This window comes from Lepus europaeus, chromosome 3 (genome assembly GCF_033115175.1).
Source record: "Lepus europaeus isolate LE1 chromosome 3, mLepTim1.pri, whole genome shotgun sequence".
Lineage (NCBI taxonomy): Eukaryota > Metazoa > Chordata > Mammalia > Lagomorpha > Leporidae > Lepus > Lepus europaeus.
In genome coordinates, this window is record NC_084829.1 from 159,927,882 (window position 1) to 159,943,085 (window position 15,204).

Genomic DNA, 15,204 nt, shown 5'->3' on the forward strand with positions numbered 1-15,204 from the left:
ACCTCTGTGGGAGACCAGGATGGAATACCCGGCTGCTAGCTTCAGTCTGGCCCATTTGGGGAGTGAACCAGTGGATGGAGGAGCTCTCTCTTTTTCTGTTTCTCCCTGTTTATGTCCCTCTGTCTATCAAATAAATGGTTAACAATGTTTAAAGTCCCCCTGCCAGGTGCTCATCGGTGCCCCCGCAGTGGCCGTCAGCCTGGGCCAGGGTGTCCTGACTGTGCCAGCTGCTTGTGCGCTCTGCATCTGGGTTTTCTCCCGTTGATGGCCTCTGCACCTGTCAGCACACACAGCCCCTCCCCAGTCTGTGCAGGTTGTGCCTCAGCCATGGACCACCCGGAGACGGGGCCCGTCCTGGAGGCCTACGGCTGCACCCTGCGCTGGTGCACCTGGCGAACTTCCAGTTATTTAACAGCCACACTCAGCCTCGCCTGTGCACCTGCTCGCGTGCCTGAGGCTTGCTGGTTTAATACCCAAGTGGACAAGGGGCGCTGTCCTTGGGGACTGGTGACAGCACAGTGTCCCTTCTCAGATGTGGGAAGTTGGCTGCTGCAGTAGGACCTGTGTTCCCACTTGTCCTTGGCCTAGAGGTGGGACTACCAGGACCCAGCTGCCTTAAGTCCTGGTAATGACCGTGTGCCTGAGACCTTTGCCGAGTGCTCCTGCTGGTTCCACGGGGAAGGTGCCAGTGGTGGCTGCACAGGCGCTTCACCCCGTGTCCTCCAGAGGACTCGTGGCATCCTGTAGGCACCGAGGCAACTGTCTCTGGGTTTGGGGTGATTTCTTGCTTTTCTTGCTGCCTGTACCCTGCAGACGTGGGTACAAAGGAACACCTCACACTGGTGGGGGGAGGGGAGAGAAGATCAGCATCAGGGGAGCCGTGGGAGGGGCTGTTAGGGCCCCAGACTCTTCCGGGTCCAGTGGCCCAGAAGCTGCAGGGGAGGCCTCGGCCCGGCGGGTTTTAGGAAGCTGACCTCGTGTGACAACCCAGGTGCTGGGGGCTGCCCAGTGAGGTCAGGCCAGCCGGAGAGACGGGTTCTTCCAGCCCTTTTAATTACCAGTAATTTCTAGATTCCAGCGTGATAGTCGCCCTGAGACAGGAAGGAGTGAATGAGGACACTGGGTCTCGGGGGTAACCCATGTTCCTTCTCGTCCCCTCCCCTTTCCCCCTAACAGTGCAGGCAGGAGGGGCTGCCACAACGTCCACAGACGATGCATACTACGAAAAAGCCACTCATAGATTTCAAACATTTTTGCACCAAAATCCATGTCTCTAAGTTCCATGAACTTCATGAAGTCCTCCCAGGAGCCTGCTCATTAGCTCAGGAAGCCCCCCACCCAGGCCCTGCCCCCAGGCCATAAACTTCAAATGGGTCAAGTAGATACAAGCTTTGGGAGGATACTGGGGGAGTGGTGCCCCCAGGAGCTTAGAAGTCACAGCCTTTCACACCTGAGCGGAGGTCTGAGGTCGCTGAGGGCTGGGTTGTGCTGGCCCCTCTGGGTGCCAGGCATAGACAACGCCCCTGCTTCTGGGTGGTGGGCTAGACAGCACGGAGGGCAGTGCTGTCGGGAGAGCCTCAGAGCCCTCCCAGGGGGAAAGGCCGATGCCAGTGGATTGGGGGACCGGGTCTCCCTACGCAGAAAAGACAGGTGCTGTGGACAGAGCCCCAGGCAGTGTGGCCAGGAGTGCAGGGTTCCCACAAGGACACCTCAGTGAGCGGTCACCCCTAAGGACTCTGTGGAGCTCTGTGGTCCCTGAAGGCGGCCCCTGACCACACGGCACTGCCCAGCCCCTACCGTACGGCTGAAGATGTGGCCCAGAGGGGAGGACGCACCAGCTTTCGTACACAGGGTGTGAGAAAACCCTTCGTGGCAGGGGGCCCAGCTGCCTTCCGCTGCTTTCCTAGGTGCATTAGCAGGGGCCTGAATCAGGGGGAGTAGCCAGGAAACCGGTGCGCACGGGATGCCAGCGTTGCAGGTGGCATGCACAACACCGGCCCCTCTTTTTCGTTTTTTAATGTGGCTGCCAGAAAATTCGAAATTATGTGATGCAAACGCTCTCTCTCCTGGGCAGAGCTCCTAGGGGAGCTTTAATCTGGGAGAGGTGAGGGTTTCTTTTTTTAACAAAAAGATGTATTATTTTGTTGAAAGGCAGAGTTGAGAGAGAGAGGTCTGTCTGCTGGCTGACCCCCCAAGTGAGTGCAGTGGCCAGGGCTGGGCTGGGCTGAAGCCAGGAGCATGGCGCTCTACCTGGGCCTCCCGCGGTGGGAGCAGGCAGGTTGCTGGGTCACAAGTGGAGCAGCGGGGACTTAAACCAGCACTCACGTGGGGTGCTGGCATTGCAAGCGGTGGCTTAACTTGCTGTACCCCAACATCGGCCCCCTGAATCTTATTTTCACCTCACTTCAAAAAGTCCCAAGAAATTGAATTTAGGCATAACATTTTTGCAAGGAATTCCTAAAAAAAAAAAAAAAAAAAGCAAAACAAACCTGGCTTGTTGGGTACGCGCTGTCTTGGCGTTGGGAGGCATGTAGCCTCACGTGGATGGTGTAACCCAGAGGGACACGGGGCAGGAGATTTCCCGTCAGCTCCCACCCTGACAGCGGCTCTGCCTATGGAGCTGTGAACCCTGTGTGACCACGGGGGGCCTTGGAGGAACCCAGCCCATCTCCTGTGGTCTCGGTCCCGGCGTCTCCACGCTACCCTTGCCCCTCCCACAACTTTGCCCCCCTTGGACCTGGGGCCTCTGGGTGCAGGGGGCTCAGGTAGGGCCTGCAGTGCCCCCGGTCGCCACCACTCCCCTTTGTGTTCCAGAGCTCTCCAAGTCCCAGAACGACGTGACTTCTGAGAAGCACCTCCTGGCCACGGACCCCCGGCAGTGTACCAGCCGCACGGAGAGACGCAGCCAGTCGGACACCGCCGTCAACGTCACCAACAGGGTACCCCGGCCCGCTGCACCTGCCACCTTCCCGTTGTCTTTTTGGGGATTTGCTGCTTTCTCTATTTGCTTGTCCTTTGAGGGCAGAACAGTGAGCAGTCAGAGAAACAGAATGGAGAGCCTCTCTGTCTGAGCAGGGCTGGCTGCAGGGAGGTCGGACTTCAAGGTCACCCTGGAAGCCATTCCCAGCAGGGGAAGCTCCACCTGCTGCCGAGCCCTGGTGTGTCTGTGTGCCGAGCTGCAGCTCCGTGGCCACACAAAGGCAGAGGCCTGCCTTCCCTGGGCTCTGAGCACCACCCACTGAGGGGCGAGTGGCTTTCCTCCGCCTGTTCAGGACCAGCCAGCCTTGGTCCTGGTCTCTGATGGCCGCTTTGGGAATATAAATGCAGCATACTCCTGTGTGAGCAGGAGGCGGCTGTGTCCCCAGGCGCCTGCACCACGCGAGAGCGCTTGCTTAAGGAAGGCTTTCAGAGCAGGAATCAGTCCGCTCTCCACGGATTAGCCAGGCCCGAGGCAGGTGCACAGGGACCTGACGCCAGGATGGCAAGACCAGGCCAGCGCAGCCAAGGTGACCTGGCTGCACAGGCACCTGCACCTGCTGTTTGCAGGCCTGGGCAGGGCAGGACAGGACAGGTGCCCCTCTCTGCGGCTGTGGGCTCCACTCAGGACATCCCCAGGCAGACTGTCCTTGAGGCCAGGCCGTGAGCCAGCCCCGCTGTCCAGCTGGTGCCTCCTGCTGCTGTCCTGCCCACGAGCCCAGGGCGACCGTGCCCCTTTGCAAAATGAAGACCTTGATAATGAATCCCCACCCTGCCCCCAGCACAAGGCTCTTGTGGACATCAGTGAGAGACTGTCCCATCCGGATGCAGTCTTTGCATGGCCCACGTTGGTTAGGAAGTGTCGGCAGCAGTATCAGGACTGTCTCACTCTGCCCTCATGGCCGCCCCTGGGAGGGAGGCACTGCAGCACCCGTGGCCCCATTTTATGTTCAGGGAAACTGAGGCCTCCAGAGATTAAGTCACACGCGTGAAGGTCCACGGCCAGAACGTGGCGGGTTGGGGGCGCACAGCCCCGGCTTGGCTGCCTCCTGTCTCTGGGGCAGCCTGACACAGCTTTCCTGTGTGCCGGTGGAGGGGTCTTCTGGCTCTGGCTGGAATGTGGTTCCACACCTGTGGGGCTGGGCTGGCCTGGGCTCGAGGCACCCAACCTCAGATGCATTTCTAGTTCCTCCTGGGGGCCAGGTGATGCTGATGCCGCTGGCACCCAGCCACACCTTCGCGCAAGGTGTCTCGAGGGTTTGAAACACACATTTTTGGCAGGTGTTTGAAGTCCTACAGAGCAGACAGTGTAAGGCCGTGCTGGCTTCTGTCGCTGCGCTGGACTCCACTGCTTCCCTTCAGGTGCCACAGATGGAGGCGAGGTTAGCACCTGCCGTGGAATCTGCTCTCTAGCCTGTGATGCAATCCTCGAAGCCGGGTAGCCTCACGATGCCAGGAGGTTTACTTTGGCCCAGGGTTCTGATCCAGAGTGGAGGGCGCCTCTGCTGATGGCCCTCTCGCCAGCAGAGTCCGGGGCGGTGCAGGACGTCAGGTAGCAGAGGCTGGAGGCTCGTGTGCCCGTCTGAATCTTTGGCCTGTCTCCCTCGTAGGAACCTGCCCTTTTCAGCTTTGGCACTGTGATGAGCTCCTTCGGTCCTAACAACCCCATAAAAGCCCCACCTCTAAGCATCACGGTCTGGTGAAGTTTCTGCCCTCTTAATTCCTCACAGTGGGGGGGCTCCATTTCCACTGAGGACCCTTGGGCATGTGCTCGAACTACAGCCGAGCCAACGCAGCATCCATTTACGGCATGTTTGTGTTCTGGGCACGGGGTGACAGCACTTTTTATAATTTATCACATTTTTTTTAAATAGAGTCCACGTGATTTTCCATTCAATGGTTCACTCCCCAAATGACTGCAGCAGCCAGGGCCAGGCCGGGCCCAAGCACTTGGGCCATCTTCTGCTGCTTTCCCAGGCCATTAGCAGGAAATTGGATTGAACGTGGGGTAGCCAAGACAGGAACCCGGCGCCCATAGCGAAGGCCAGTGTTGCAGGCTGCGGTTTGACCCTCTATACCACCTCACCGGCCCCCACATTTAGTTCTTAAAAATGACAGTGAGAAAGATGTTGTCACTCCCTTGATCAAATCCAGAGCCTGGGTATAATGAGTGGTTTACCAGATGGCCTGATGGCGCATAGCCAGGAGAGTCAGAGCCTGGCAGCGTCCAGTTTGCGTGCTTCTGGCTTCTCAACGCTTCAGCGCTTCGTTCCATGCTCCACGTGAGAACAGACAAGGAAAAGGGGCTGGGGGGGGGGGAGGGGGAGGGTTCCGGACATGCTAGTGATGCTCTTCTCACCTGGATCAGGTGAAGCCACTCGGGCGCTAACGCTAAGGGCGGACACGTGGGCAGCCGCTGTGGTCGCTGTAAAACTCCCTGGGGCATTTGGCCTTCTCCATCCTGAAAGCTATCTTGTGCAGCTCACAGTACTGCTGCCCCCATTAAAAAGGAAGACAGAGGGGCAAAGAGCTGGCTAAGGGGCAGTGTGGTCAGAAGGGTAGGGCCAGGTAGAGCCTGCCCCGGGAGCTCCCCCATACCCCCCTGCTGTGAGGCACGCATTTCCCACCTGTGGTGCGGTCGGCCAAGGGTGGGCCGTCCCAAGGAGCTGCAGGCTTAGCTTTCGGCACCCTGGACGGTGATGTGACGTGGCATCCCTGGCGCACGCTGCCCTGGCTGCTCATTGCTGGTGGGCGGAGCCTGCCAGGCAGTTGGTGAGGTTGTCTGACGGGCTCGGGGAGTCCAGGGACAGAACAAGGAGGTGCAGGAGGTGGCCCTCGCTGGGGAGACCATGTGTGTTGTGTGTGCGTCCACCTCACTGCCATGTTCTCGTACAGACCCTCTCTGTCCCTGCCCCCCATTGAGGATTTGGCTGTTATACTCAGTAGTCACGGCGTGATCTGTAAAGGCCACGTAATGACTGGGCTGAATACTCAGAGGGTGCGTTAAACAGGACACCATCAGACAGCTGGTGAGCTCCGAGGAATCAGCACCAGTTAGACGAGGCAGCGCCCTCTGGAGGGAGGGGCTGACAGTGCCCACCTCGCAGGTGGTAGCGTTGAGAAGTCACGGATAACTGCCCCTGACGGAGCCCCTGGCCACTCTGGGATGTCCGCAGAGCAGATCAGGCAGTCGGGATCTCTTCCAGGTCACTTCTCTGACCCTGAAGTCTGAACTCCACCCTCTGAAAACAGCCCTCACACAGCATCAGGGCCAGGCTTCTTCGAGCGGTGGATCCTTCTTACCTGTCTGCCGTGGGCACCCCAGTGGGGTACACAATATGTAGTGTGTGCACATTGTGACCGTGGTTCACGGACGCTGCCCGGAAAGCCGTGCACCTGCTAAGCAGGAAGACGCAGAGAAAGCTGCTGGGGGCCATCTCTGGGGAAGCCGACGGAGGCCACAGGTGTAGGTGGGGGGCTTCATTTCATTCATTATTCTTCATCCCATATGAAGGTTTCCCCGTGGAAACCTGGAACCTCAAGACAGGACTGACTGCAGGGCCGGGCCTCCCAACCCCTCTCCCTCTGCCTGCCTGCTCACCTACAGGCTGAGCAAGGAGATAAAAAGTGGGAGAGGGAGGAGCAGTAGTGGCTCCTCCCTTGGCTACCACTTCACCCTCAGGTTCAAGGGCAGAGTCCTCCATGGTCCCAGGAGACGTGGCCAGGGAAATTTTCCATTGCTCTGAGCCCATGCTCTTGGCCAAGCCTCGAGTCTCTTTCTGTACTGAGCAGGTGAGGCGGGGACGGCTGCTCTTCCTCCTCTCGTGTCCTTGTGGGCACAGCTGATGTCAGCAAAAATCTCAAATGCGCACACAGGTTCCAGAGGGTCCATATTCCATCAGGTGAAACCTGCCCTCTGCTGATGTAGCCTCTATGATGTTCAGCGCCTGACTCTTTGCAGTGGTAAAGGCCTCATTCAGAGCAAGTGTTTTGCCTCTGTGTCTGGCCACAGCGAGAGAGTTATAGAAAAAATTTAAAAATCACATGGGAAAAAAAAAAGTTCATCTGCAGGACACAGAGGAGTAGCGAGGGTCTGGATGCCCTCGGAGAGGGGCAGACCACGGCGCCCCCATGCCTTCAGCATGTGCTGGGGGGACCTGGGGACACAGAATCTGCAGGACGCCTGCGCTGACCCAAAGAGGCGCGTCCCCCAGCGAGCACGTTCCCCGTCAGGGCGACAAGCTTGTTCTTGCGTCGAAGGTTCCTTCAAAGCCTGCGGGCTCCTGCCGCAGGGACCTCCCCGGCTGTGAGTTCGCTGGGCCGTGCAATCTCTGTTGGGAAGATCGCTCTCGCTGTTCCTTTTAGGAACTTTCTGTCATTAATTTTTTTTTTTTATGATGAAAAGAAACAGGTATCTCAACACTGTCAGCTCAGGCTGCCCTGACAACACAGCACGGGTCGGGGGCCTGAGCACAGCTGTTGGTTTTCTCACAGTCCTGGGTGGGGGCTGAAGTCTGAGCCAGGGTCCTGGTGAGCCTGCTCTTCCTGCTGGGTTGACTACCTCCGACCCATTGCCTCCCAAAGCCCCGCCTCCAAATCCCATCCAGTTGGGGAGTTAGGGCTTCAACCTAGGAGTCTGGGGGTGCAGGGTCGCCATGGTAACCACTGAGGAGGTAGATGGCTTTGCGTGAACTCGCGGCTCTGTCCTGTTCTGCCTGCCCTGTCTGCAGATGAAGGTCACTGCTCAGAACCTTCCACGTACCCTCACGGGAGGACCCGTGCCGCCCCCTCCCCACTGGCACCTCTCCAATTCCTGCACGTGGTTCTCCTGGTCCAGGGCACCCTTGTGTGGGTCCCCCCCACTGCTCACCGCTCCTCCAGAGCCTCACCCCACTCATTTGACCTTGATCTCGCCCCTCCTCCCCACATAAACACACCCCGCCCTCGCCACCCTAGAGGTCCATGCAGCAGCCTTGGAGGGATTCCTTGGCAAGCTGCTTTCCTGGTCCCCCTCGTGAGTGGCAGGGGCCCAGGCACTTGAGCCATCACGTGCTGCCTCCCGGGATGCACTGGCAGGAAGCTGGATCGGAAGTGGAGTGGCAGGGACGGAGACCCGCGCTCCAGTGGGCGGTGCCACATCCCAGGCGGTGGCTTGGGCTGCTACTCCGTAATGCCTGCACTTGCATTGTCACTTCCGTGAGGCCTTGTGGTTAGTGTGTCCTGCCAGATTGCCCTGTTCTGGGGGAGACTCCGTTGGGCCCATTTTCCAGACTCTTGTCTATGTTCAAGCTTATGCCTTTCTCCTCCCGATTTTTCATTGTGGTGAAACACACAGAAAACTTACGGTCGTGGCTGTTTTTAGACGTGCAGATTTGTAGCATGAAATACACCGGTAGAGGGGCCCGCGCTGTGGCATGGCAGGTAAATACAGCCTGCAGCCCTCACCAGCATTCGTCTCCAGAACCATTTTTATCTTGTAAAACTAAATATTTCTTCTTATTCTAGCATTTGCCAGTTTGATAGGCACTTGGTGGAAACTCACATTTCCTCATTTCGGGCAAGCTTTCCTTCTGCTTCTTCCTCCTCTTGTCCTTGCATTCCTCCTGCTGCACCTGCTGGCTCCCGCGGCCCTGTGCCTCCCTCCCTGGGGCTTTGGTTGATGCTTCTCTGCCTGCCAACCCCAGTCGCTGTGTGTCGCAATGTCTGTGTCCAGGTCTCCGCCTGGCGCTCGCGGGTCTGCAGCTGTGGGGACGTCCCCTCCCCTGGGACGCCTGACCTTTTGGTCTTTCCCAGCCCCCCTCAGACCTCATCCCCAGGTGTCTTCATTCTGCGTGAAGTCTCTGACCTCTTCCCAGAAGGCTTGGCTGCTGCCCCCATTTCCATGGTGTCCGTCTCCCTCCCAGCTGGTGACCCTCAGAGAACAGCTGTGGCGTCTCCTCGCCCGGAGCCCCCAGGGTGTAGAGTGGTGGGTTGAGCAGAAGGCCGCTTGGCCGCCTGTCTGTTGGAACCGTGCTGACGCTCTGGGCGTGGAGGACGGGAACCATCACGCAGCGGTCGTCCCTTCTCTCACTTGTTCTCTGCTACTCCCACTCCCTACTTTATCCCTGAAAACCATGACCACGGTGCAGCTGTGGAGTGTTCCAGCCCGGCACCGGGACCTGAAGTCTCCACGTGGAAGCTGCATTTCAGCCAGGAAGAGGTTTTCCCAAGTTGCCCGTGGCATTTGCTGCTCCGTGCGGGCTGTCCGGTGAATGTTCTGCAGCTATGGAAGCTGTCCTTAGCTCAGCTCTCTGATCTGCGGCCACTGCCACAGGTGCCTGCCGAGCACTTAAAATACGTCCAGTGCGACCGAGGAGCTGAGGTGATGGGTTTTATTTGGTTTAATTAATTTGAATTTAAATCTAAATACCCCAGGTGGCTGGAGACTTCCATATTGGAAAGCACAACTGGACCCATCATAGATGTGCCCGCTGTTAGCCAGACATTTTTATGGAATTTAGAGACGCATTTTGACTTTTTTCCCATTTCATGAGCATGCTAGAGTAAATAACTCGGCTTGTTAGGCTGAATATTATGATTAAATGACAGGATCGTCACTAAGGTGACTTGGGCTTGGGCTTCTTTAAGATTTTTCCAACCTGTAACTCGTTCATTACTGCTTATTAGTGCATTCTGATGATGTAGGGGGATGGGGGAGTAAAAGGTGCCTTCCCCAAACCCTGGGGCGGCCGGCCCCTCTGCAGCACGCGAGACGCTGGCTGGGCCTGCTGAAGGCGCCACCTTTGAACAGAGACTGGGAGGCCAATGACAGTGTTTTCCCTTCTCCAGAAAGCCAGAGCTCCAGATGTCCTGAGACCTCTCGGTCAAGAAAACCCCAAAGGCTCCACTAGCCCTGTCTTTAAGCAAGAGGACCTCTCGCCCAGTCCCTCGGCCAGCACTTTGTTCTCTGGAGGCCTGAGACACGTGAGTCTGTCCCCACCACCCCGGCCCACAGTGTGTGGCTATCACGACATTAACTTAAGAAGGGCGGGAACGAGCTGTTGTCTTCTGAGATAAGCCGGCCCAGGACCAGAGAGATTTAGAAGGAGCATTGTCCTTTGGTCGGGAGCTGGGAACACCTTGCTGTACTGGGAGTGTGGTTTTTGTTTTTTACATCCTCTTGTGAACATCGCCATGTGCACAGGGAGTCACAGAAGCTAATGATGTCTTTCGCTGAGAAGCTTTTCATTTGGGTGAAGTCTGACTTGTCAGATTCCTCTCGTTGTTTCTGTGTCTTGTCTAACCGCTAGCAATGAGGATATTCTCCATTTCCACTGAGAAGCTTTAAAAAAGGAGCTCTTCTACTTAGGTCTGTGTCCCAGCCCGTTAAGTTTTTGGTGAATGGTGGACTTTAAGGCTAATTTCTTTCTGTATGAATGTTTCGTCCCTGGGACCATCCGTTAGAAAAGACTTTCATTTCCCCTGGCGCCGTTGCGGTCTTTGTTGGAACTCACATGGATGTGGAAGTCTGTTCCTGGGCCCCTCTTCGGTTCCACTGACCCTGCTGTCTGTCATTTGGCCAGGAGCACCCAGTCTCGATTGCTGTAGCTTTGCAGGGAGCCTTGAGGTTGGATTATGTCAGACTTCCAACTCAGTCCTTCCTTGTGACGATTGCTTTGTGATATCTTAAGGGTAGTTTCTGTTTATAGGCAGGCATTTTTTTTTACTTATTAATTTATTTAAAAATTAATTGAACGCCTAGGACTGTGATACGTGGTGTCTGTGATACATGGTGATACTGTGATACGTGGACTGTGATACAGTAGAGAGAGCCCTGGATGAGGGGTTTGAGGCCTCCATCGTCGGATGTCTCTCCCGTGGTACAAGACCTTAGACAACCGCCAGACCTCTCTCAACTTGAGTCCTCACCAGGGACATGCGTTTCAGAGTTCCCTCTGCTTCCCTTGGTGCTTTGAGAGGGAAGTGAACGCACGAATTGCATGGAGTGATGTAATGTTCAGAAACTTCTAGAAACTGACTTCTGGCCCAGGTTCCAGCTCCTTCAGTGGCAGAGCGTGACCCAGGACGAGTTCTTCCAGCAGCCGATGCCCTTGGGTTCTTGTGTTCTTAGCGAAGTGGTGTTGTGCTCAGAGAAGTGCGTACGCCACCCTCCCCACGACTGTCCAGAGCGGGCCAGACCCTGCGCTGCGGGAGAGCTCACCTTGACCCACTCCACACTGGGCCCCCAGCCCGCCCCTTCCCCTCTCCTGTCACCTTCACCCCTCACAGCGTGGGGCTCAGCAGCATTGGCCTCACCTGGGGGCTCGTGAGAAGCACAGGACCTGGGCCCTACTCCAGTCCCACTGAGTCGGCGTGCTTAACTCACCGAAGCCCAGAGACTCATCGCACAGCCTAGTTTGGGAGACACTAGTGAAGCCCTGGCACTTTTTTTTTTTTTTTAAAGATTTATTTATTTATTTGAAAGTCAGAGTTACACAGAGAGAAGGAGAGGCAGAGAGAGAAGAGAGAGAGAGAGAGAGAGAGAGAGATCTTCCATCTGCTGGGTCACTCCCCAATTGGCCATAACGGCTGGAGCGGCACTGATCCGAAGCCAGGAGCCAGGAGCTTCTTCCAGGTCTCCCACGTGGGTGCAGCGGCCCAAGGACTTGGGCCATCTTCTACTGCTTCCCCAGGCCACAGCAGAGAGCTGGATTGGAAGTGGAGCAGCAGGGACTAGAACCGGTGCCCATATGGGATGCTGGTGCCGCAGGCGGAGGATTAACCTGCGCCATGGTGCCGGCCGCCACACTGGGTTTTGGAGACTAGTATGAAAAACATGTAAATGCCTCAGTAATCATTTTTAGATAGGCACATGCTGCTGACCGTACTTTGGATTCATAAGATATGCGATGAAAGTTAATGCCACCTATTTCTCAGTGTAGCTGCTGGAGCGTTTTCTTCCTTTCTTTTTAAAGATTTATTTATTTGAAAGTGAAAGTTAGAGAGAGGGAGAGACAGAGAGAGATCTTCCATCTCCTGGTTCACGCCCAAATGGCTGCAGCAGCCAGGGCTGGCCAGGCCAAAGCCAGGAGTCTGGAACTCCAGCCTGGTCTCCCATGTGGGTGGCAGGGACTCAGGTATTTGTGTGACCCTCTGCTGCTTTCCCAGGTGCATTAGCAGGGAGCCGGATGGAAGTGGAGCAGCCAGGACTGGACCTGGTGCTCCTGTGGGGTGCTGGTGTTGCAGGGGTGACCTAACCCCCTGCGCCACAATGCTGGCCCCTGGAGCATTTTCCAAGTTCAAGTACATATTTCGCTCACATTACATTTCTGCTGGACCGTGTTGGTCTGGATTCTATTTTGTGCACCAAGTAATGCCCAGAGGAGGAGCTCTTTTCTCTGAATTCTCTGGGGGCAGCACCCAAAAATGTGGTGGGCACGCCCCTCTGCACTTCCTGCAAACAATGTTCCTGTTTTCACCCAGTTCTCCAACAGGTCTGTGACAGCCCCAAACAGGCGCATGGCGTGGTCTCTGGCAGGCTTTTCTGAGACTCATCCAAAAGTTTGCCCCCTCCCCAGGTGACGGGAAGACTCCCAGTCTGAGCCCTGCGAGGTTGACCTGGGAGAATGAGGCCAACGGGCACTTTTCCCCTGAACTTGTTGGTGTTTCTGCCAGAGTGCACCTGGCAGGCCTTCAAGGTCCAGAATCACACGTTCGTAGGCTCAGAAACCACCACGTGGGCAGGTAGTCGGGCGAGGGCGCCCCCTCTGTAGTCCCTAGGGTCCCATCCAGCCTGCCCTATCCTGCCCTGACCCCACTGCCTCTCCCTTCCCCCCTTGCTCCCTCCACTCAGTCAGGACATAGCAGACGTGACCACGCCACTCCCATGAGGGCTTTGCTCCAAGGTCACCTTGCAGGGGAGGAGTCCGGGTCCTGTTCTCTATCTTGGCTCTATGTTTATCCCCATTCTTATCACCTTCTCCCACTGTGTAATTGGCTTATCTGTTGATAAGCCCCTCCCCGCTGGAATGCAGTCCCTGGTGCCCTGAGCAGTGACTGACACTTAGATGGCTGGCAGTGAAGACTCCTGGGATGGCTGGGTCATCCCCGCCCAGGAGGGTCCTGCTCTGCTGGGTGCCATTTCCCACTTCACAGCAGAGGGACCTGAGCTGCTCAGGGGTCAAGGACTTGCTGAGGTCGACTGGGACCACAGATCTCGAGCCGGGGACCCTGGGCCTCAGTGCCCACAGCGTGTGGTGACCTCTTGCAGTGACTGGTTTCCCTGACTCACACCCCTCTCCCAGAGTCACCCACTTGGTGCTGCTCCAAACCTCAGATGCCGTCAGGAGTTAAGGGCCGGGCTGCAGGGGAGGGGGCTGTAAGAGCTCCTCTGTCCATCTCTGCTTCTATGCGCTGTCCCTGGCCATCTCAGCGCAGATTCTGTGAGCCCGCTGGTCTCATCTGTTCTTCCGGAGTTCTCTCTGCCCTGTGCCCTTAAACCTTACGTCATCATGAGACTGAGCTAATGTGCACTTAACTGTGTCTTGTTCCACTTAGACCGAAGCCTGGAAACCAGACTCCCACAAGGAGAGTAACTGGTTATTGCTTCTTTTTTATTTTATTTTATTTTTATTATTTTTTTTGACAGAGTGGACAGTGAGAGAGAGAGAGACAGAGAGAAAGGTCTTCCTTTTGCCGTTGGCTCACCCTCCAATGGCCGCTGCGGCTGGTGCACCGTGCTGATCTGAAGCCAGGAGCCAGGTGCTTCTCCTGGTCTCCCATGCAAGTGCGGGGCCCAAGCACTTGGGCCATCCTTCACTGCCTTCCCAGGCCACAGCAGAGAGCTGGCCTGGAAGAGGGGCAACCGGGACAGAATCTGGCGCCCCGACCGGGACTAGAACCCGGTGTGCCGGCGCTGCAGGCGGAGGATTAGCCTATTGAGCCGCGGTGCCGGCCATGTAATTGCTTCTTGTTCTGAATGCCGCCTTTCTCTGAGACATATTTACACTCTGAGTCGGGCTAGAAAAGCTTACTAAATCTCCACTTAAAAAAAAGTATAAACGGGCAATAAACATGGAAGCTGCTCAACCTCCCACGTGCTCATCAGAGCAAAATCAAAGCACGTGCTGTCTTGGGCCTAGTTCATTGAGCGTAAAAGTGGTCTCACTCCGGGCTGGCAGGGGTGCAGGGCTGCAGGTGCGCTTAGGAGGTGCTGGGACGTTGCCACGTCTGTGGAGGGCAGTTAGCAAAATATCGCAAAAGCCTTTGAAAGGCCTCTCCTCTTAAACCCAACAACTTCAACTATAGGAAACACTCATAATTAAAATTATCAGGAGGGGTCAGCACTCTGGCACAGCGGGTTAAAGCCCAACCTGCAGCGCTGGCATCCTATATGGGTGCCAGTTCAAGTCCCGGTTGCTCCACTTCTGATCCAGCTCTCTACTAATGCACCTGGGAAAGCAGTAGAAGATGGCCCAAGTCCTTGGGCCCCTGCACCCAGGTGGGAGACCCAGAAGAAGCTCCTGGCTCCTGACTTTGGATCAGCTCAGCTCTGGCAATTGCAGCCATTTGGGAAGTGAACCAGCGGATGGAAGACCTCCCTCTCTCTCTGTGTCTCTACCTCTCTCTATAACTTTGTCTTTCAAATAAGTAAAATAAATCTTTTTAAAAAAATTATCAGGAATGCTACTCAAAATGGATATACACAGTTGTCCAGTACAGTGTTTATAAAATTTTGAAAAAATTGGCAATAACCAACATGTCGACAGAAAGTAAGGTACGGAGAACACACATGCACAGTGTGACTCTAGTTAGGTAAATTTCAAAAGCAGGCCAAACTACCCAGTGTCTTGTTTGGGAGCAGACACACCCACATGCTACAACTTCTCAAACTGCATCTGCTCAGAGACCTGAATGAGAGGGGGCTGGTAGGACAGGGCCACAGGATGCTTCTGAGGTCCCGGTGATACTATTAAAAAATTGATGATTTACTCCTAATGCCTACAATAATTATGGCTGGGCCAGGCTGGAGCCGGGAGCCAGGAACTCAGTCCAGGTCTCCCATGTGAGTGGCAGGGACCCGAGTATCTGAGCCACCACCTGCTGCCTCCCAGGGTGCACATCAGCAGGGAGCTGGGATAGAATCAGAGGAACCTGGGCTCAAACCGGGCACTGCAGCAGGGGACACGGGCATCCCGAGTGGCATCTTAACCACTACACCAAATGCCCAGCCCAATATTGTTACGCTGC

General features: G+C 56.1%; 1 protein-coding gene across 2 annotated transcripts in view; it reads left to right on the forward strand.

Moving 5' to 3' along the window:
• SYTL3 (synaptotagmin like 3) overlaps positions 1-15,204 on the forward strand; it is a 70,541-nt gene that overhangs the window by 37,518 nt on the left and 17,819 nt on the right. The window contains exons 7-8 of one of the 2 annotated variants that reach the window (XM_062186994.1): positions 2,815-2,939; positions 9,805-9,939. In XM_062186994.1, coding sequence (XP_062042978.1) covers positions 2,815-2,939; positions 9,805-9,939 — 260 coding nt within the window. The remainder of the gene's footprint in view (positions 1-2,814; positions 2,940-9,804; positions 9,940-15,204) is intronic. The other variant, XM_062186995.1, reaches the window with a different exon arrangement.